We start from the raw sequence: 24,157 nt of genomic DNA, 5'->3' as shown, positions 1-24,157 counted from the left end.
TGCAAATTTACATACATTTGTATGCAAATTTATGCAGCTTGAAAATGAACCAATCAAATCCTGCTGGGGTAAAAATCAACTGGTGCGTTTTCAAGCTGCATTAAAATTTGCATAATCTTGCATCAACTTGAAATTATTTCCATCTCACTGACCATCTCTAATCATGCTTGCATAATTGTACTTGGCATAGTTGTTTTAGCAGAGGGACTTTTAGCTACTTTTCACTTCAGTCCCCCCCCTCCCCCAATCATCACTCACATTCTTACAGCCCCTCCCCCTCTTACTAGCTTCATGTGATCTATACTGTGCCCAGCAGGGACATGTTTCTTATTCAGCTTATTATGTATTTTCCAACTCTAATGTTTATCACTCACCTGTGCTTATCCCTGTAATAATGTCTTCCTTCTTATATGTCCCCATCATGTTACCCTCCTCCATAGACTGCTGATCACTCTTCACGTACGTCTCTTCTTCTTCCTCTTTAATTGTCCTTATCATGTCACCCTCCTCCACAGACTGCTGATCACTCCTCACATACGTCTCTTCTTCTTCCTCCTCTTTAACCACAGTGTTAACATGCCTCGGTTCTCCACCCTAATTTCACAAAGTGAGATATAATGTAAAATGTGACCACAGATAACAGCATACACAGAGGGAAAGAATGTGTCACAGTCTGGAGTCTTTGGGGATCCTCTGCTCCACCTACCTGATAATGGTCGGGAATGGTGAGATCTTCTTGTGGACAATCCTGGGAATAAAGAGGACCTGTACATCTCTCTGGTGGGATTCTGTCACTGGGTCTATCTGTAGGAAACAAACACACTGACTAAATACATTGTCTATATATGTTGGTCAGATGATGGGGGATCTAGGTGGACTATCCATACTGCTCTCTCCTTTACAAGACATGAAAGTCTCCTCTTACACAGTGATGTGAGAGGCGGCTGATTCTCCATCATGGTGTCCTTGTAGAGGTCCTTGTGTCCTTCTATATACAGCCACTCCTCCATGGAGAAATTGATTGTGACATCCTTAAACCTAATATGAACCTGAAAAAAATTATGATACAGTCACAACCCAGATACACCCTTACCTGTTAATGGATAGTATCCCATAATTCCCAGCACTACCCACCTCTCCTTTCAGCAGCTCCATCATCTTCTTGGTGATTTCTATAATCTTCCACTTACTCTCAGATACCAGGGAGTGAGGTGGGGGAATTGTAATAGTCACATGATCACCAGACCTCACTGGAGAATAACTCTAAGAGAGACCAAAAATAATGTCATATGACCTCCATGAATCCTCCTCACCTCTCTAGTCAGGTGTGTTTTATAAATAGAGATAAGAGCGATGTCATGTGACCTCCCAGCATCCTCCTCACCTCTCCAGTCAGCACAGAGATGATCTCTAGGGTGAGGTTAAATATCCTCTCAGCCATTTGACTCTGGTCCTCATCCATCCTCAGTGATGTGGTCATGTGATCCATACAGGATGCTGCTGCCTTTTGATGGGGAATAAGGGGAGGATATTTTAGTACCAATAATTTACTGAACCCCTCCCCCCCCCCCCTTCCCCATCTACTGATTTACTGATTGGATACTTACAGCCAAACTACTAGGCTATTACTAGGCTACTACTGGTCAATTGACTAGTATTGCCTGGAAGTGGGTTGGAAGTTCTAACCGATGGGTTACTTTCAAGCACCCCTAATCACCCCTTCAGTGCCATAAGACAGCAATTTCACATTGCGGTCTATCACATGCCTGCCAAAGCTGGCGCCCAATTCACCTGCCCTGCCCATCACTCCGCATTGTTGTCATGGTAGGTGTGACAATATCAGTTAATGTGGAACTTTTTAGTGACTGCTCGCATATTGTGACTTGCTGTGAGATGGAAAGTTCTGGATGGTCTATTTAAACTTCTTGATGTCAGGGCCAGATTACCTGAGAATGGTCCAGAGTTTTCCCCATTGTTTTCTTATCTGTGTTGGCTGCCAGACAACAGCTGTGTACACAACTAGCCCACCCAGTTACTCCTACCCTCTTCCCAGAGGCTCATATTGCAGTTTATGCTGGGAATACACCATAAGATTATTTTGGCAGATAGATGGTTCGATAGATAATTTCCGACAGGTCCGATCTGATTTCGATCGTTTTTCTCATGGAAGAGAATGGAAATAGAATGGAAATTCGATTGGAAAATCGATCAGACACTAAATCTGCTGAAAAATCTCATTGTGTATTCCCAGCACAACAGACTAGCACACCTGAGAATGTTCCAGAGGTTTCCAATTGCCTGAAATTGGATGAATCTTCTGGAAGCACAGCTGGCCTAGCCAGTCCCTCCTATTCTCCACCCACAGGCCTCTGGTGTAGCATGGTGAATATAAGGACTGCAGTGCTGGAGGAGGGTGAGGAAGAATGCGTATGAACAGGAGAAGCATCTGAGTTGCTGGTGGACCTTGTCGGGAGAGGCAAGCTGCGGCGCCCTTCTGACCACACTGCGGAGACAGTGAGAATGGATATGAGCAGGAGAAGAGTCTGATTTGCTGGTGGATGGTGTAAGGAGCGGTAAGCTGTGGCGCCCTTATGACCACATCGCAAAGGAGAAGCAGCAGGAGGCTGTTATTGGAGGACATTCCCTGGATTGCTTTGGTTGGAGGGTAATTTCTGACCCTGGATGGAACAACTTCACCTTTCCCTCAGACAGCCCTGGAAGACTCTTGTCATTTTAGCTGCCCTGTGGCTTGGACTGGACTGCTGACATAATTAAAATACTTCCCTGCTGAAGCACATGGGATTTTCTTGCCATTGAAGGTACTGTGGACTTTGTTAGGTTGCAGAGTTTAGATTCCTCTTTTACTATATAATTTTACTACGTTGTTCACCTTGCTGTGTTATAGTCATCCTGTAGCTGAATAAACCGCTTAACCTGAAAACTACCAGCATGTGCTCAGTGCTGATCAACCTCTCACAGCCCTTGCTGTGACAGTAGGGCCATGTAGAGTATTGCAGGAAAGCATAATAAGTTGGTTTATAGCTACCTGTGCACTATACTCACAGCGTGCTGCAGTCCTGTCCTCCCTCTGCCTCCTCTCCAGCTGGCCTTCTCTCCTCACATCCACCTCCCACTGTTACCATTCCTGTGATGTTACAGCAGTGTTGGTAGTGGTAGATGGATGAGGATTTGAGGAGAGAAGAGGCCGGGACTGAGGCTAATGGGAGCAGAGGACTGGAGCACACTGTGACAGCTAGCTATAAAGCAATGTAATATCTTCCTTATACTAACCTGCATGGAGGTGGGGGAAGAAATAGCATTACTAGGATAGGGGGACATTTCATTCTGGAGGATAATGGCAATGATGGGGACTGGGATGGGGGACATTACATACTGGTGGATAATGGGCATCCATGTGCATTCAGGGTCTTGCACTCTCCTGGGCTTTCCTCGTATCTCACAGATAGGACCTTCAGAGTCACCTACTCCGGCAACACCTCCTCTCCGCCACACCTCAATGTTGGAGTTCCCCAAGGCTCAGTCCTCGGACCTCTCATTTTCTCTATCTAAACTTATGGTCTTAGCCTGCTCCTTTCCTGTTCCTTTGGCTTCCAATATCACCTATACACCGATACACCGATGATACCCAAATCTACATTTCAGCACCTGACTTGAGTACTTTAACAGCTCATGTCCCAGATTGTCTCAATGCAATCGCCTCCTTCATGTCCTCCTGTTTTCTAAAACTCAAAATGGACAAGACTGAAATGGTGATATTCCCACCTCACAATTTGAATGCCCCTGCCTGACATCACTATTTGTGTTGATGGCATTTCAAGATCACCTGTCTACCAGGCTCGCTGCCTAGGAGTAATAATGGACACAAACCTCTCATTCAAACCACTCATAGACAAAACTATCTGCCTCTTGTTGCCTCCACCTTAAAAACATCTCCCGCAGGCGCCCTTTTCTCACACAGGATGCAACAAAACTTCTGGTGCATGCCCCGATTATTTCACGACTAGACTATTGCAACTCTCTGCTCTACAACCTCTCTGCCAACCATTTAGCCCCGCCCCAGTCCATCATGAACTCTGCTGCACGACTCATCCACCTCTCCTCCCACTTCTCCAGCCCATTTACCCTCTGTCAGTCCTTTCACTGGCTGCTGGACACACCTTATCCACCTCGCCTCCCACTTCTACAGCCCAATATGCCTCTGTCAGTCCCTTTGTTGGCTGCCAATCACACCTCATCCACCTCTCCTCCAGCTTCTCCAGCCCAACTCCCCTGTGTCAGTCCCTTAACCGGTTGCCAGTTACACAAAAGACACAATTTAAAATCCTTACTCTCGCCTACAAAGCTCTTCACAGCCTAGCTCCTTCCCATCTAAATCAACTTATTTCCAGATACCATCCTACACGCAATCTCCGCTCTATTAACAATATCCTTCTGTCTTTTTCCCTGGTCACGTCTTCTCACTCCCACTTACAATACTTCTCTCAGTCCTCTCCCCTCCTCTGGAACACCCTCCTTCAACACATCCGCCACTCACCCACACTTACTCTTTTTAGGCACAACCTGAAAACTCACCTCTTCAGGCAAGCATACTCTCCTACCTAGGACACCACCAGCGGACCACCATTTCTACCATCTGATACACAACTTCTCCTTACCTACTGTCTTATTTCTTAAACCTTTAGACTAAAGCCTGGTACACAACATGCAATTTCCCACCAGATAGATGGGGCAAATAGGTAATTTCCAACAGGTCCAAACTGATTGTTTTTCTGATCGATTTGCAAAGAAGTGAACAGAAAATCGATCAGAAATCCGATCAGATCTTTCAGAAATGATCTATCTGATGGGAAATTGCATGGTGTGTACCAGACTTAAGGCCTTCTGGCCAAGGCTCTCATCCCATTTGGTCTCGCAATGCTGTGTAATGTGTGTGCATGCCTCCCACCTGTGTAATGTGTAGTTGATTTGTTCACTGCATCAGCGGTAATCCACCATTGTCTTGTGTTAACTATATGTAACGATTGGTGTCAGCACACAGAGAGAATCTGATCATTGATGATCTGCAGAATCATCAACGATACAGATGTGTACCTGATTATGGATGATCTGCAGAATAACCAATAATACAAGTATGACTAACCTCTGGACACCTAATGAAGTGTAAGTGTTTGGTGTAACTGTAGGCTATCTCCCGTAAGGCGGGAGACACAGGCAGCGCGGCCAGGAACCACCTGAGGAGCAGATGGCCCTTGGCTGTGCAGGAACTATCTCCTAAGAGAGGAAATAGAGATAATCTGGCAGCCAGGGATTCCCTGGTAAACTGGGAATCAGACTGTACTGCAGCCACAGGACTCCTATGGGATAGAGCCCCTGGCTGTACTGCAGGAAGGACTCTCTGAGGAGCAGGAGGTCCTTGCAGCTAACTGACACTTGGTGGAATAGTGTCACGGGTAGTACAGACAGACTGAACACTCAAGGGATGAGTGACAGCCTGAAAGGTCGGTTGGGCAGGCCAGGTCGGCAACACACGAGCAGATAAGGTACAGAGACAGAAGGCTGATTCGGTAACCGGGTACAGGCAGGGTTTGGCAACAGGTAGGCAGATATGCAGAGGTACCGAATCAGAAAGCAAGAGAGAGGTCGACAGAGCAAATAGTCATAACAGATATAAAGCACAGTCCTAGTCTGGGGTGTGAGGTCCATGGTCTCGACACCCAGGAACTAATCTAAATTATAACACAGCAATGACACAGTGATCCTAAGCTTGGGTGTGAGGTCCTTGGTCACAACACCCCGGAACTGTTCTGAAGTATAACACAGTAATGACACAGTGATCCTAAGCTTGGGTGTGAGGTCCTTGGTCACAACACCCCGGAACTGGTCTAAAGTATAACACAGTAATGACACAGTGATCCTAAGCTTGGGTGTGAGGTCCTTGGTCACAACACCCCGGAACTAGTCTGAAGTATAACACAGTAATGACACAGTGATCCTAAGCTTGGGTGTGAGGTCCTTGGTCACAACACCCCAGAACTGGTCTAAAGTATAACACAGTAATGACACAGTGATCCTAAGCTTGGGTGTGAGGTCCTTGGTCACAACACCCCGGAACTGGTCTAAAGTATAACACAGTAATGACACAGTGATCCTAAGCTTGGGTGTGAGGTCCTTGGTCACAACACCCCGGAACTGGTCTAAAGTATAACACAGTAATGACACAGTAATCCTAAGCTTGGGTGTGAGGTCCTTGGTCACAACACCTGGAACTGGTCTAAAGTATAACACAGTAGTAATCTGGCTAAGTGTGAATTCCCAGGTCCACCTGGTTCTAACACACTGTCTGATCTGACTGAGGTCTGAGTGCTCACACGTAAGTATTCGCAACGGCAGACAACCAGAGACTGACCAGCAAGATCTATATATACTGGAGCGATCCTCCGCGCTGCCCTGCGCCACTCAGCCAATCAGTAACCACGCTGGGATCAGCTGATCGACCTGATCAGCTGATTGCTCTCCTACTGGCATAAAGGGCTTGCCTTCTAGCGCGCGCGTGCGTAGCTCTCCATCTGTGTGCACTAGAAGGGCTAGGCAAACCAGCCGCATGCTGCTGTGCGGAAACCGCCGGTCTGAACGCGGAGACAGATCGCGCGGCGGCACCTCCGCAATCCATTACACTATAGTATTATTATACCCTGAATGCTGTTGTACAGCACCACTGAAGATGCTGGTGCTATATAAAATCAATTATATTAATAATAATGGCAATGCTGGGGACACAGGGGGGAATGGCTATACTGAGAAATAAATGGTATTACTGGGGCGGGGAAACATTACATTACACTGGTGTGAGGGACATTACATACTGGAGAATAATAGCAATGCTGGGGACACAGGGAGGACATGGCTATACTGTAAGGATTTGTAGTCTTGTCTCTGTGATGTGACTGAACTGAATTATTACTAGGAAGGTGAGATGCCGGCACTGGAGGGACATGGCTATATTCCATATACATCTTCTCTTGTCTCTGTGATGTGACTGAATTATTACTAGGAAGGTGAGATGCCGGCACTGGAGGGACATGGCTATATTCCATATACATTTTCTCTTGTCTCTGTGATGTGACTGAATTATTACTAGGAAGGTGAGATGCCAGCACTGGAGGGACATGGCTATATTCCATATACATCTTCTCTTGTCTCTGTGATGTGAATTATTACTAGGAAGGTGAGATGCCAGCACTGGAGGGACATGGCTATATTCCATATACATCTTCTCTTGTCTCTGTGATGTGACTGAATTATTACTAGGAAGGTGAGATGCCAGCACTGGAGGGACATGGCTATATTCCATATACATCTCCTCTTGTCTCTGTGATGTGAATTATTACTAGGAAGGTGAGATGCCAGCACTGGAGGGACATGGCTATATTCCATATACATCTTCTCTTGTCTCTGTGATGTGAATTATTACTAGGAAGGTGAGATGCCAGCACTGGAGGGACATGGCTATATTCCATATACATCTTCTCTTGTCTCTGTGATGTGACTGAATTATTACAAGGATGGTGAGATGCCAGCACTGGAGGGACATGGCTATATTCCATATACATCTTCTCTTGTCCCTGTGATGTGACTGAATTATTACTAGGAAGGTGAGATGCCGGCACTGGGGGGGACATGGCTATATTCCATATACATCTTCTCTTGTCTCTGTGATGTGACTGAATTATTACTAGCAAGGTGAGATGCCAGCACTGGAGGGACATGGCTATATTCCATATACATCTTCTCTTGTCTCTGTGATGTGACTGAATTATTACTAGGAAGGTGAGATGCCGGCACTGGGGGGGACATGGCTATATTCCATATACATCTTCTCTTGTCTCTGTGATGTGACTGAATTATTACTAGGAAGGTGAGATGCCAGCACTGGAGGGACATGACTATATTCCATATACATCTTCTCTTGTCTCTGTGATGTGACAGAGTTATTACTAGGAAGGTGAGATGCCAGCACTGGAGGGACATGGCTATATTCCATATACAGCTTCTCTTGTCTCTGTGATGTGACTGAATAATTATTAGGAAGGTAAGATGCCGGCACTGAAGGTACATGGCTATATTCCATATACATCTTTTCTTGTCTCTGTGATGTGATTGAATTATTACTAGGAAGGTGAGATGCCGGCACTGGAGGGACATGGCTATATTCCATATACATCTTTTCTTGTCTCTGTGATGTGACTGAATTATTACTAGGAAGGTGAGATGCCAGCACTGGAGGGACATGGCAATATTCCATATACATCTTCTCTTGTCTCTGTGATGTGACTGAATTATTACTAGGAAGGTGAGATGCCGGCACTGGAGGGACATGGCTATATTCCATATACATCTTCTCTTGTCTCTGTGATGTGACTGAATTATTACTAGGAAGGTGAGATGCCAGCACTGGAGGGACATGGCTATATTCCATATACATCTTCTCTTGTCTCTGTGATGTGAATTATTACTAGGAAGGTGAGATGCCAGCACTGGAGGGACATGGCTATATTCCATATACGTCTTCTCTTGTCTCTGTGATGTGAATTATTACTAGGAAGGTGAGATGCCAGCACTGGAGGGACATGGCTATATTCCATATACATCTTCTCTTGTCTCTGTGATGTGAATTATTACTAGGAAGGTGAGATGCCAGCACTGGAGGGACATGGCTATATTCCATATACATCTTCTCGTCTCTGTGATGTGACTGAATTATTACTAGGAAGGTGAGATGCCAGCACTGGAGGGACATGACTATATTCCATATACATCTTCTCTTGTCTCTGTGATGTGACTGAATTATTACTAGGAAGGTGAGATGCCAGCACTGGAGGGACATGGCTATATTCCATATACATCTTCTCTTGTCTCTGTGATGTGACTGAATTATTACTAGGAAGGTGAGATGCCGGCACTGGAGGGACATGGCTATATTCTATATACATCTTCTCTGGTCTCTGTGATGTGAATTATTACTAGGAAGGTGAGATGCCAGCACTGGAGGGACATGGCTATATTCCATATACATCTTCTCTTGTCTCTGTGATGTGACTGAATTATTACTAGGAAGGTGAGATGCCAGCACTGGGGGGACATGGCTATATTCCATATACATCTTCTCTTGTCTTTGTGATGTGACTGAATTATTACTAGGAAGGTGAGATGCCAGCACTGGAGGGACATGGCTATATTCCATATACATCTTCTCTTGTCTTTGTGATGTGACTGAATTATTACTAGGAAGGTGAGATGCCAGCACTGGAGGGACATGGCTATATTCCATATACATCTTCTCGTGTCTCTGTGATGTGAATTATTACTAGGAAGGTGAGATGCCAGCACTGGAGGGACATGGCTATATTCCATATACGTCTTCTCTTGTCTCTGTGATGTGAATTATTACTAGGAAGGTGAGATGCCAGCACTGGAGGGACATGGCTATATTCCATATACATCTTCTCTTGTCTCTGTGATGTGAATTATTACTAGGAAGGTGAGATGCCAGCACTGGAGGGACATGGCTATATTCCATATACATCTTCTCGTCTCTGTGATGTGACTGAATTATTACTAGGAAGGTGAGATGCCGGCACTGGGGGGACATGGCTATATTCCATATACATCTTCTCTTGTCTCTGTGATGTGACTGAATTATTACTAGGAAGGTGAGATGCCGGCACTGGAGGGACATGGCTATATTCCATATACATCTTCTCTTGTCTTTGTGATGTGACTGAATTATTACTAGGAAGGTGAGATGCCAGCACTGGAGGGACATGGCTATATTCCATATACATCTTCTCGTGTCTCTGTGATGTGAATTATTACTAGGAAGGTGAGATGCCAGCACTGGAGGGACATGGCTATATTCCATATACATCTTCTCTTGTCTCTGTGATGTGACTGAATTATTACTAGGAAGGTGAGATGCCAGCACTGGAGGGACATGGCTATATTCCATATACATCTTCTCTTGTCTCTGTGATGTGAATTATTACTAGGAAGGTGAGATGCCAGCACTGGAGGGACATGGCTATATTCCATATACATCTTCTCTTGTCTCTGTGATGTGAATTATTACTAGGAAGGTGAGATGCCAGCACTGGAGGGACATGGCTATATTCCATATACATCTTCTCGTCTCTGTGATGTGACTTATTACTAGAAAGGTGAGATGCCAGCACTGGAGGGACATGGCTATATTCCATATACATCTTCTCTTGTCTGTGTGATGTGAATTATTACTAGGAAGGTGAGATGCCAGCACTAGAGGGACATGGCTATATTCCATATACATCTTCTCTTGTCTCTGTGATGTGACTGAATTATTACTAGGAAGGTGAGATGCTGGCACTGGAGGGACATGGCTATATTCCATATACATCTTCTCTTGTCTCTGTGATGTGACGGAATTATTACTAGGAAGGTGAGATGCCGGCACTGGAGGGACATGGCTATATTCCATATACATCTTCTCTTGTCTCTGTGATGTGACTGAATTATTACTAGGAAGGTGAGATGCCAGCCATAATCTATTGCACATGTAGGGGGGCCACAGGGTACAGGGTACAGGGAAAACTTGGAAGTTGGGGGAGAAAAATAAGGATAGACCCCCTTTGTATAAATGTTTCATCCACTGTGGGGATATGCCCCGGCTGACACATCAATGTTGTCTAGGCCAAAAGAATCTAATGCTTAGCCAGCCACCGGTGTGGAAAAAATCCACATTTATTGATCAGAAATAATGGTAAGCATACAAACAATCAAAAGCAATGCCCATTACATAACTGATAGCGCAAACAGACACCTATAGATAATGCACAACAATGTATACTCAATAAGCTTACTCGTTAAAACACATTCACATCATTGGTGTATGCTGACATTAAAGGAAACCTGAGTTGGGGCCACAGACAAACAATATACATACCTGGGGCTTCCTCCAGCATGATTGCTTCCACGCTGTCCTCTTCTAATTCTCCGTTCATCCACAATCGGCCCCAGAAGTCCTCCAGTCCCATGCTAACTGCGCATGTGCTGCCTGGCCACGCGCACCACGTTCACATCACCGGGAGCGTTCTGCGCCATACTATTGCGCAGGCACAGAACGCTCCAGGCGACTGGAGCGTGATGGGGGAGTACGGCTGGCTAGACTGCGCCTGCACCAACTGGAGGATTTCCAAGGCCAATTGGGGGAAAACGGGGAGTCAGAAGAGGGCGGTGTGGGAGCGATAAGACCGAAGGCGCTGAAGGAAGCCCCAAGTATGTATATTTTTTTGTTGTGGCCCCATCTCAGGTACACTTTAAATCAATCAAAATCAAATGTAAGTAGGTGAATAAATTATTTAAAATAACAGCGCTGTTACACATAAACATGCCAACCTCCTCAACAATCACACATGCCGGCCAGTCATACAGATGGGCCCACCAAGGAACCAATGCAGAATACTGGAAAGCTGAATTTGTAAAGCTGCATCTAACTTCCCCGACTTTCCGCTTGGAAACGATTCTTATAAAAAGGCAACAGATCTCCAGCTCAGATATTCCAATAAAGTTGAGCAGACCATATGGCCATATAAGTACAAATTAGTACAAATTGAAAAGCAGCCTGGAACAAGGATGCATAAGCACACAAAGCTGTAACGACCGCAGCAGTAGCAGCCAGGCTCCACAAAGCAGCATGGTGTCTGGCACATATACTGACGGGCGAATCGGTTTCCAGGCCCTAAGCTACCTGTAGATGTGTGTAAAGCTCACATTGTCCTTTGGCAGGTCATTGTTGGTCTGATGAGGGGCCCCCTATATCACCTCTGTGTCCTCGTTCACCTCATCCTCCTGCATATCCCAGTTATTTGCTGCTGCCACTACAGCTGGCGGTTTCTGTAGCAAGTGACTGGCCCCAGGTGCGGTCAAACAGCTGCGGATGGAAGTGTCAGAGTCACGCTAGACAGCGTTGGTGGCAGGGAGACAAATAGGCAATCACCACACCACTGTGAGACCAAGGGAACCACCACCATGGCTAGCAGTCTGTGTGCATAGCAAAGCCTGAGTGCAGCCAATCAGCAGTCGGGACAGATCAGAGGGAAGCGGCCAGCAGTGTGGATGGCAGGAGGACTAAGTGGCAGACGCCAGCTAGTTTATATACAGTAGAATCTTGTTATAGTAAACACTGATATAGTAAACCTCTGGATATAGTAAACTACATTTCCTGGTCCTTTAGAGTTTACTATAAAGGAATTCTACTGTAAGAGTCTCTTGAATTCGCAGTTGTATAAAAGTCTCTTGTATGGCAATTACTTCAAGGGGGATGATCAGGATAGTGACAGGTGTACTATGACCTCCTCTGTAACAAAGTATGTCCATCCCGACCTCTGCTCTGCTCACAATATAACAACAATCACACAATTACCTCTCCCAACCGTGTCTCCTCTCCACCTGGTACAACTTCTACCCTTGCTGTTACATCATTTCCTGTCTAGGGGTTAACAGCTTGTTATCCGTGCGTTCCACCTGGGAGAAGTGAGATCGCCATCTTGTGGTAAATAGGCTAACTGCAACCTCTGTTTGTGGAATATTCCCCACTTAGCTATCATCAACATCATCATCAATATTATTAGATTTATGCCTGTTGGGCACGGGCATGTCAGGAGAAAGTGTGTATTTACACTGGGGAAGTGTAATAGGAGTAGTAGAGGTTAGGGAGAAGGTCTTGTAAGGATTACACAAAAATGTAACCAATATCAGTGCAGTGACAGAGCAGACAATGGTTTTATAATGTATACTATACAATACCGTTGGACCAGTACACAGGAGGAGAGTAGGTTTGTAAAGGTGCCATTCATTACTCAGTTTGTGGTATCGATATCTGGCAGATTTGAGCATAACGATGATACAACAAGATCTTACTCAAATGAGTGTGCAGTGGTAGAATTCCTGACAACTGAAGGACCTCCAGCTTGTCTCCTCCATGTAAAATGTGGTCACCCAGGCCGTGGTGAGTATTGCAGGCCCACCTGTCCACTGGCTTGCATCCTCCTGTGTACTGCATCTTTCTGCATTGCCAATGGGGGTGTGGGGGTGCCTGTACCACATGAACCAACACATGTGCTGATGTCCCGTAGCTGCAACGGTGTCACAGGTACAGGCACCCGATTGGCAACGGAGAAAGACATGGGACATAACAGTAGGCACACAAGTGAACAGGTGAGCAGTTGCATATCTAGGTAAGACAGCGCCAATGGCAAATACTAAAATTGCCACACACACACACACACACACACACACACACACACACACACACACACACACACACACACACACACACACACACACACACACACACACACACACACACACACACACATCCTGTTTAACCTTTTTGTACAGGGTAACCCCTTCATGCAAAAAGAACACACACGCACACACAAATACCAGAATGTGACAGTCACTATGAAATAAATTGGACTATCCTTTGGATCCTCTGCCTCTAATACTTTTTCATATGCGTTTTCTGCACAGAAGAACTGAGAACTCCTGTTAATCAAAGGGCTAGTTCACACTTAACCACTTCACCCCAAAACGTTTTTACCCTAACGGACAAGAACAATTTCCCCCTTTCAGTGCTCATCCCTTTCATTTGCCAATAGCTTAATCACTACTGATCACAATGAAATGATCTATATATCTTGTTTTTTTTCACCACCAATTAGGCTTTTTGGGGTTGATATTTTCAGTAATTACTTTATTTTCTATGCATTTTCAAGTGAAAAACAAGGAAAAAATAAAAAAAATACACTATTTTTCCAATTTCATCCCCTATAATATTATTATTATTATTATTATTTAGTATTTATATAGCGCCAACATATTACGCAGCGCTGTACAGTGTATATATATCTTGTCACTAACTGTCCCTCAAAGGAGCTCACAATCTGATGGAACGTTACGTTTATTACAATACGATGAGGCACTTAATCAAAGAGACCAAATCCCATATCTTCATCGGATTCCTCAGACTCCTCCTTAACTTCCTCTTTCTTTTCAGCTGCTGGAGCAGCTCCACCACCTGCAGCTGGAGCTGGTGCAGAACCAGCAGCAGACACAGCACCCCCAGATGGTACTGAGCACAATTTGGAAAGACCTGCACTGATAAGGTCGTCTACGTTTTTTCCACCAAATTCAGACACCACCTTCTTCATGCGCTCATCATCGGCATCAATTCCTACGCTGGACAGAATTTTCTTGATGTCTTTTTCTGAGGGGTTGCCATTACCACCAAGGGTGGCAAGCAGGTAAGCGGCCACGTAACGCATTTTTAAGTCTATGACAGACACGAAACGTTGTGCACGCTACTCTTCTTAGATTCCGAGAGGGTTTTAATACAAACACTGCTACTGTACATAAAACCCACACATTTTATCTGTCTATTTGTCCTGGTTATCACAACATTTTAATTATGCCCCTAGTACAAAGTATGGTGACAATATAGTATTTGGAAATAAAGGTGTATTTTTTTTTTGGTGTTTTTCCCCCCTTTTTTCATGTGCTCATGTACAGGAATGCACGTGCACGTGCACAGCGGCAGCAGCACTGTCCGACTTATAAAAATGTCCTGGAGCCATTAAGAGGCTCTAGCAGGACGTTTTTATAAGTCAGCTTGTCATTAAGTGGTTATTGTGTTTTTCTAGCACGGAAAAAAACCTGACATTCTGCATGATAATTCTGCACATTTTGTTTTCTGTATCACACAGTTTTCTGTATCAATTACATTAGCTGTTGTGAAAAAAATGCACACGTTTTTCTGCATAGAAACACACTTGGGGCTTGATTCACAAAGCGGTGCTAACTGTTAGCACGCCTGTGAAAACCCCCTTAGCACGTCTAAACGAGCTTTTCGTGCGTAAAACTTTACGCGCACAAAACTTTATGCGCGTAAAACTTTACGCGCGCACTGCACAGAGCGCAGGGCGCTCCGCGCGAACTGCCCATTAAAGACTATGGGACTTAGCGCACGTAAAGTTTTGCGCGCGCAAAGTTAGCGCGCGATCTGATTGAGAAATCCGGTGCTAACCTACTTAGCACCCTGGTTAGCACGTCTAATGACTTTAGACGTGCTAAGTAGGTTAGCAGTAGCACCGCTTTGTGAATCAAGCCCTTGGTGTGCAGAAAAAGGCGAGCTGAAAACTGAAAGACAAGTGCGACTCCTGCCTAAGCCATAGACCCTGAACAAGTATGTAGATCAAATATCTCTGATAGAGATGGCCTGAACCTCCGATTTTCGGTTCGCGAACCTCCGCGAAAGTTCGGTTCGCGTAAACATTAGCATGATGGAAAACATGTTTCAAGGGGTCAAAAATCTGAGTTTTTGCACGGATGAGAGGGATAGATGCCATAAGTCCCGGGGAAAAATTTGGATTTGACGCAAAGCAGCATTTTAGGGGCTGAAATCACATTGAATCCTAAATTGCAGGCCTAAAGTGCTTTAAAACAGCTGTTTGTGTAGTGACGGCCGTGCTGGACTGGTGCGCACCATGGCCAGAGTGCAGGCCGTGGCGGTTTTCAAGCCCATATGGTCGCCGGGCTGTGGTAGCTCAATGATAGAACAACAGGGATATTTATTTATGTTTGTATATTATGTTACTACTACTTCTACTTTAGGGTAGAGATCATTATCTTCCCAATTGACGCTGTCCCACAGCTTTGAGGCATTTTTTACATATTTGATAGTGGGGTCTTAGCCCCGGGGTATGCGATCAAGGGGATTTCATTGAGAGGTGTACAGGGATATTTATATATGTTTGTATATTATGTTACTACTACTTCTACTTTAGGGTAGAGATCATTATCTTCCCAATTGACGCTGTCCCACAGCTTTGAGGCATTTTTTACATATTTGATAGAACAACAGTGACTGTCCAGCTGATCAAATTTGGTCTGTCCACAATGAAGCAACAACCTTATCATGGGTGTGCCCCAGCCCACTACTAATAATCAAAAAGACACTATGCTGCCGCTCTGGGTATACAAAAGTTTAAACACCTTTATTCCTGTCACATAACAGTATCAGAAACGTACAAAAAGCATCACACCTGCCCTAAAAACACTTCTAAAACTGGTGCGGAGCGCTCCTTGCAAGCACCAATTGCAACCAACCACATACATACCATACACTCTGGTACCGGTACCACATATCCGTTATCTTCAGAGTGTGGAAACAGGTGTTGCTGCCTTAGAGTGTTGCAGAAAGGCCTCAAGCCGGGCCAGCACTGGCATAAACAAACATTCAGTTACACAGACCGCTGTAATGACAGACACGCTGTCTCCTGTGTCTTACCACCCGATCACCTGGCGCATATCCTCCAGTCATCAGTGGTCTTTTCCTGAGTGTGCTGTGTCCTTTCTCATCACGTTACTGGACTGTTAGCCCGAGGTCCCGCTGCAGGCAGCCTGCCACGCTGCTCATCCGCCTCCTAACTCTCCAGGTTCCATCAGAGGAAATCACTTCCGTGTGCTCCACAGCTCTACCCACCACACAAAGGGCCTGATTCACAAAGCGGTGCTAACAGTTAGCACGCTGGTGAAAAGCCCTTTATCACGCCTAAACTCAGTTTAGGCATGATAAGTTTAGGTGTGATAAGTTTAGGCATGATAAGTTTAGGTGTGATAAGTTTAAGCGCCAACTGGGTTAGCACCGCAGTGCATAGCTGATCAAAAGTTTTGCGCTAGCAAAGTCTGGTGCGCTTCGCCAAGAGTTTAATGGCGCTGCTTTGCGTGCGGGACTTTGCGCGCGATCTAAACGTATCTAAACTTATCATGCCTAAACTTATCACGCCTAAACTGGGTTTTCACTAGCGTGGTGTAATGGTTATCACGCCTAAAGTCTCTAACTGGGTTAGCACCGCTTTGTGAATCGAGCCCAAACTGTCAAGGGGAGCTGGGTGGTTACAATGCCGCGCGGCCGGCCAGTTGAGCGCTCAGAACGCATGGGGTGTAGCCCCGCCCACCGACGCATTGCGCCCGCCCACTGCGAGCTTCGTCAGGATGCGTGGCGTGCCGAGCAGGGAGAAGCTTTATGCGTACGTTTGTACGTCTCTCCTTTAAGGATTTCACAAAAATGTTCTGCAACAGCACTCCTGTATTCCCCATTAGGTTTCTTGCCACAGTTTATGTTACTCAGATGTTCGATGATCCTCTTTTTTAGTTTTCGAGTCGTCATGCCGACATATAGTAGAGGACAGGAACATCGGATAATGTATACTGTCCACTCGGTATTACAAGTTTGGGCGAGAGCCAGTCAGGCTTCTTTCCTCTGCTATAGAGGATATAATTATAAATGAGAATCTCACAAAAGCTCTCTCAACAATCTACCAAAGCATAATTTTAATTACTGAACCTCACGTTACAGTTTATAAGCAACCCTGGCTCACAATGATACCCACGTTAGACGATGAGGATTGGGAAGATACGTTAATAAAGCCTTTTGAGTATTTGATATCAACCAGAGACAAATTAATTCAATTTAAAATCATCCATCAGGCTTATCTGACCCCATATAAATTAAGCAAGTTTAACAGGGAGGGCTCCAGCTCATGCTGGCGCTGCGGGCTTGATAGAGCTGAATTTTCTCACGTATTCTGGGATTGTCCCCCGATTGCCGATACTTGGAGGGAAGTATGTGATTTTGTAAGCTCCATCACAAAGACTCATATTACACCCGAACCCATGACCTGTTTGTTAGGTAATGTGCAAATTCTTGCCACCTCTAGACCTCAGAGAAATCTGATTGGCCTACTGCTATTTTATTATAGGAAAGCAATTGTCCTGAAATGGAAGCAACCGGCCCCTCCATCCTGCCACTATTGGAAACAACTGGTCAATAATTCCCTTCATCTATACAAGGCCGCCTATACAGCAAGGGGTTGCCCATCAAAGTTTATAAAGGTGTGGGGGCTCTGGACCTCTAACAGAGACACTGCATAATTATACATGAATACCTTCTCTTCCATTTCTGTGATAGTTCTTATTTTTTAGTCTGCTAATAGATACAGAATTTAATCGCTGTGTTAGGATATAATACCTTACTCCTGCCATGAGCGTCTTATGTAAAAAGGGTTATGTCTCCGACTCCTGTCAAACCCACAATGTACATAAAAAATCGGTCACCAGATTTTTTTTGCTCCCTAATGATGTTCTTTATGTAAATATGTGACAAATGGAATTACTGTACATTCCTTCTTGTGGATTTACCCTGTCTCCTCACCTGCGTGTGCTGGAGGTCAGGGCTGTTTTTGTAAAGTTTGTTAACTTTTGTTTTATCTTGAAAATTTCAATAAAAAGAATTATAAAAAAAAAAAAATAAAACTGCGGATGACCCATTGTTTATTTTTATGTGGTGCTTGGAACGTTTTTCCCGTTTCCACAAACTCACATACCAAACATCCACCACATCTGTACATACCCTTGCCTGTGAACTCTCTCAGCCACGTCCCCTGTGGCAAGATATCAGAATGCATTAAGTGGTCCCACAGATTAGGTGCCCTCCGGGCCACCATCTGCGGTCTCTGTCCCACCAAGGGGCCCACTGTTAGGTCCACCTGTAGAATCGGCCAATGCTTGACCAGGACCTCTCGTATCTGAGACCAATTAGAACTAAATGGGGAAATAAATTTGGGACATGTCTCCCTCTCCCATGTATCTCTTTCTCGTCTCCCCCCCCCCCCCTGTAGTAAGTCGCTACGCGGGGTCTCCAGGGCCCTCTCAGCACCGAAGCACAACACCTCATGCCCATAACCCCGATCCTTGAACCGATTGTACATTTGTGTGGCCTCCCGTCTAAAATCCGCATCATTGTAGCAGTTTCTTCGGATCCGAAGAAACTGCCCTGTAGGTATACCCTTTATCAGATGTTTCGGGTGATGGCTGGTGGCGTCGAGGAGAGTATTACCAGCTCTTGGCTTGCGGAACGTAGTGGTCTGCAATCCAGTTCCATCCTTCACTATCCACAGATCAAGGAAGGAAATCTCCTCCCCGCTGACAGTATATGTGAGGTGGATGTTTCTCTGGTTCAAATTGAGCTGATTAAGAAATGTTTCCAACTCAGATACACCTCCCCTCCACACCACCAGCACATCATTAATAAAATGGAGCCACACTTTCACATCGAATTCCGGGCGTGTGTATACATCCATCCGTTCCCACATGCCAAGATGTAAGCAGGCATAGGCAGTTGCGCACGACGCTCCCATTGACATACCGCGCACCTGCCTACAGTGGGTGTCATTGAACAAGAAGCAGTTGTGCTCCAGCACATATCTCATTGCATCAACTACAAACTGATTGTCAGGGTACACATCTCCAAGAAAGAATTCTATTGCCCCTAAACCTACCTCATGGGGAATAGACGTATAAAGGCTTACTATGTCTATCCCCACCAAGATGTCATCAGGTGCAATTATCAGGTCATTCAGAAGGCGTAGGACATCATTTGAGTCCTGTACATATGAGGGGAGGGATGTAACTAATCTCCTGATCTTTCCATCAATCCAGATAGATATTTTTTCAGTTGGCCCATTGATTGCACTCACTATTGGCCTTCCAGGGGGTCTATTGAAGTTCTTGTGAACCTTCAGGATCAAGTAAAATACTGGGACCCTATAGATATCCACCTTCAAGTAATTTTTCTCCTGGCTGTTAAGCACCCCTTCTTCTCCCGCATCATCGACCCAATCGTTCACCCCAGCTGCTATTCTTTCATATGGGGGACCACGTAGTGCCTGATACGTATTTGTATCTGAGAGCTGACGATTAGCTTCTTGCATATTCAATTCTCAGGACCATAGGACCACATTGGCCCTCTTGAGCTTATCGAGTGCCACTCTTTCGCCCTTTGTAAGATTATCTCTTACTGATTTTTTCCAAGACAATTTTTTCAAATCACATGATGCCAGCTCCAGTAATATTCCCAGAGCTGGTACTGATTGAATTGAGGGCATATAGTTAGACCTGGAGCGACACTCCACATGCTCAATTTGGCCTTCCTCAGAAGTTCCCTGACTCCGATATTTTATGACCTCAGGTTGAGTCTCATCTTTCAACACCTCCAAAATCCGCAATGTCTCTAGATCTCTTAGACTCCGTTGTAACGTCCCATTAGATCTAACCCCTGATGGATTATTGGTGGAAGTGATGTTTTCATTTCCATCCCCCTCCCCTCTATCCCTACCAAGGGTATCCTTTAAACAGATCTTTCGTACGAAAAGCTGTAGGTCCTTTTGGACCAGAAAATAATCTCCCCCTTGAACCGGGGAAAACGAAAATCCCTTCCTAAGGAGGGAAATGTGGTCCGGGCCGAGAGGAAAATCTGAAAGGTTGATAACATTTAAGGCAGTCTCAGTGATCGGGTCTTCAGACAATGTTTGGTTAGGGTGATACATCACCTCCCCGACATTGGCCGATTGATCCCAGACCATCTTGTTTCCTATTTGCGTTTGCCCTGTCTCGGTGGTTGAACACGCAATATAGGATTCAAAGGCTGCCCTTTCTTCCTGTTTCTGCCTTTCCTGTTTCCTTTTCCTTGTTTCCTTTTTATTTCTTCGTCGCTTTCTACATCGCTTCCGTCTAAAAAAACAACAGATTTTCCTGAGGTCGATGATTCGGGTGAGTCCGGGCGCTCTCCAGCCCCTCCAGTTCTCCCCGGTGTTCTAGGTCTACTACCAGATCGAGATCTCGGTTTCCCTGGTAGATATAGAAAATACTCTCCCTCCTTCCACTCCTGTATATCGTTCAAATATTTTGCCTGTTTGTCTTTTTTAATCTTTTTCTGTGTACGTTCAACTTCCCTTTCCAGCAGTTCATTCAGTTTTACAAAAACAGGATTTTCTATGTGTGCGTCTAACCCCTTTATGCTGGTGTCAACCGCATCTTTGATTTCCTGCAACTGAAGTTTCTCTTCCTCAATGATCAAGCCTAATACCACAAAACCATGCGCTATACTTGCGGCTTTCCATTTTGAAAGGAAACGGTCATTGCGCAGATGCTCTGCGTGGATAATTCTGCACAATGCCCCAGCCCCCCGAGACACTCATATAGCCAGCGGTCATTGCTTCATTGTGATACGCAAGCCCCTTCACCGTGGCAAGGTAACGATCACGAAGGGGAATTGTACATGTACATGCCTTTTGTTTTGTTGTTGCAGCTGCAGTGCAGCCAGAAAAATTAGGCAGGCATGTACATCCACCAGAAAAAATATTATAGCGGCCTTAAAAATTCAGGAATCCGCCTGGAGTCCTGGACCCCATTGGTGGAGGAGAAGGCAGTCAAGCGGCCTGCAGGCAGAGATGCTGTGTGTGGGGACTGACTTAGTCTTCGGTCGTGCAGTAGCCCTCCGTGATCCATTCCTCATTCATTTTGATAAAGGTCAGGTACTGAACACTGTCGTGACTTAGGCGACTTCTCTTCTCAGAGATGCTGTGTGGGGACTGGGAGCGACTTAGTCTTGGGGCAGGCAGTCACATGGCGTGCAGGCAGAGATGCTGTGTGTGGGGACTGACTTAGTCTTTGGGCAGGCCTGACCGTGCTTTGAAGATCACGTGGTCAAATGGACCCTTGATCCAACGCTGCGTGCCAGAGATGACATCACTTGCCTTTCAACATCATGGTACAGTTTGGGTATCGCCTTTTTTGAGAAATAATTGCATATCTTCCACTGCGGTGTGTGGATTTGCTTTTGTGTGCTGCTTTCCCTCAGGTTGTCATCCCATTGCAGTTTGTGCTTTGTCATCATGTGCCTTCATAAGGAAGTTGTCCCTAAGTGGGTCTTGGTCTTTCCACAGCTCAATTTTTGGTGGCAGAGAGTACAGATGGCATTGCTCTCATCTGAGGCAGACACACCAAGAAAATGTTTACACCGCTGAGCCCTGGGGTGATGGCACTTTGGTGGTGGCAGCCGACTGAGTGTTAAGTGGGGTGCCAGAATCAGAGCAGGAGGAGGAAGATATGTCACGCTTCCGTGCGGAAGTTGAGTAAGATGAGGTGTTCTGTGTTAAATAGTCAACTACGTCCTGACAATCTTGGGGGTTGATGGCACGCGCCTTCTGAACACTGTACTTTGGTCCAGGGCTGCACAAAATCACGACAGCACGACCTCGGACAGACCTGCCGGGTGGCCTGCCTCTGGCTCTGCGTGTTTTCCCATATTAGGGGGGATGAAGTGAAAAGTATGCACTGACTTGACTAATACAATGTGCAGTCACACAGGTGAGTGAACAGGTATGCAGTGACTGGTATCAATACAATGTGCAGCTGTCACACACACACAGGTAGCGTGAACAGGTGAAGTGACACTGAGTGCTAGGTAGGTGGGTGCACTGTGAACAACAGGTAGGTATATGCAGTGATGGGTCTTACAAATGTGCAGCTGCCTGGGTACCGTGAACAGGTACAGTGACTGGTGGTATTAAATATGCGTGCGCTCACGTAGGTAGGTGGGTGCACTGAACAGGTAGGTATATGCAGTGACGGGTATTACAAGTGTGCACCTGTCACACACACAGGTACAGCCGTGAACAGGTGCAATGACAGGTGGTATTAACAATGCGTGCGCTCACGTAGGTAGGTAGGTAGGTGCACTGAACAGTGAACAGGTGCAGTGACAATTATAACACAATAAAAGCCTGACAAACTATTAAATATCTATAGATACTGAGCTACAAATATAATGCATTTTAACTATTGAGGTATACTGTACAAGAGAGACGTTGTTAAAACTGGCAACAGATGCCAGCAGGATAATGGTTAAAGTGTAGAGTGTCATAAATAAAAGTAAGTAAACACAGCACACTGAGATGAGGCTGAGGAATGTGTGAATGCCAAAGAGGAGAATGAATGGGAGATCCTGTAACCTCCAGACCAAAAGCATCTGCTGCTATCTCAGGGGACTGAGACATGATCCGTGGTAGGGAGAGAGGGAAAAATTTGGAGCACAATTCTCAATATCTTTGAATGTACAGGATCTTCTTAAAAAATTAGCATATTGTGATAAAGTTCATTAGTTTCTGTAATGTACTGATAAACATTAGACTTTCATATATTTTAGATTCATTACACTACAACTGAAGTAGTTCAAGCCATTTATTGTTTTAATATTGATGATTTTGGCATACAGCTCATGAAAACTCAAAATTCCTATCTCAAAAAATTAGCATATTTCATCCGACCAATAAAAGAAAAGTGTTTTTAAAACAAAAAAAGTCAACCTTCAAATAATCATGTTCAGTTATGCACTCAATACTTGGTCGGGAATCCTTTTGCAGAAATGACTGCTTCAATGCGGCGTGGCATGGAGGCAATCAGCCTGTGGCACTGCTCAGGTGTTATGGAGGCCCAGGATGCTTCGATAGCGGCCTTACGCTCATCCAGAGTGTTGGGTCTTGCGTCTCTCAACTGTTTCTTCACAATATCCCACAGATTCTCTATGGGGTTCAGGTCAGGAGAGTTGGCAGGCCAATTGAGCACAGTAATACCATGGTCAGTAAACCATTTACCAGTGGTTTTGGCACTGTGAGCAGGTGCCAGGTCGTGCTGAAAAATGAAATCTTCATCTCCATAAAGCTTTTCAGCAGATGGAAGCATGAACCCACTTTTGAACCAGAAACAGCGGCAGAGGCGCCTGACCTTGGCTACAGAGAAGCATCACTGGACTGTTGCTCAGTGGTCCAAAGTACTTTTTTCGGATGAAAGTAACTTTTACATGTCATTCGGAAATCAAGGTGCCAGAGTCTGGAGGAAGACTGGGGAGAGGGAAATGCCAAAATGCCTGAAGTCCAGTGTCAAGTACTCACAGTCAGTGATGGTCTGGGGTGCCATGTCAGCTGCTGGTGTTGGTCCACTGTGTTTTATCAAGGGCAGGGTCAATGCAGCTACCTATGAGGAGATTTTGGAGCACTTCATGCATCCATCTGCTGAAAAGCTTAATGGAGATGAAGATTTTATTTTTCAGCACGACCTGGCACCTGCTCACAGTGTCAAAACCACTGGTAAATGGTTTACTGACCATGGTATTACTGTGCTCAATTGGCCTGCCAACTCTCCTGAC

At 45.3% G+C, this 24,157-nt stretch overlaps 2 protein-coding genes across 2 annotated transcripts in view; both read right to left on the bottom strand.

The window, feature by feature from the left end:
• LOC137537117 (oocyte zinc finger protein XlCOF7.1-like) overlaps nucleotides 1-24,157 on the bottom strand; it is a 67,568-nt gene that overhangs the window by 1,931 nt on the left and 41,480 nt on the right. The window contains exons 8-13 of the mRNA XM_068259251.1: nucleotides 11,875-11,983; nucleotides 1,385-1,504; nucleotides 1,135-1,263; nucleotides 926-1,049; nucleotides 707-804; nucleotides 375-594 (exon numbers count right to left, since the gene is read on the bottom strand). Of these exons, the coding sequence (XP_068115352.1) occupies nucleotides 375-594; nucleotides 707-804; nucleotides 926-1,049; nucleotides 1,135-1,263; nucleotides 1,385-1,504; nucleotides 11,875-11,983 (800 nt within the window). The remainder of the gene's footprint in view (nucleotides 1-374; nucleotides 595-706; nucleotides 805-925; nucleotides 1,050-1,134; nucleotides 1,264-1,384; nucleotides 1,505-11,874; nucleotides 11,984-24,157) is intronic.
• LOC137535328 (large ribosomal subunit protein P2-like) lies at nucleotides 13,999-14,433 on the bottom strand. The gene has a single exon (XM_068257160.1). The coding sequence runs from the start codon at nucleotides 14,376-14,378 to the stop codon at nucleotides 14,037-14,039; it is 342 nt and encodes a 113-aa protein (XP_068113261.1). The 5' UTR covers nucleotides 14,379-14,433; the 3' UTR covers nucleotides 13,999-14,036.

This window comes from Hyperolius riggenbachi, chromosome 10, assembly GCF_040937935.1.
Source record: "Hyperolius riggenbachi isolate aHypRig1 chromosome 10, aHypRig1.pri, whole genome shotgun sequence".
Classification (NCBI taxonomy): Eukaryota; Metazoa; Chordata; class Amphibia; order Anura; family Hyperoliidae; genus Hyperolius; species Hyperolius riggenbachi.
The sequence above is the reverse complement of the archived record's forward strand: the minus strand, read 5'-3'. Positions and strand labels throughout refer to the sequence as shown.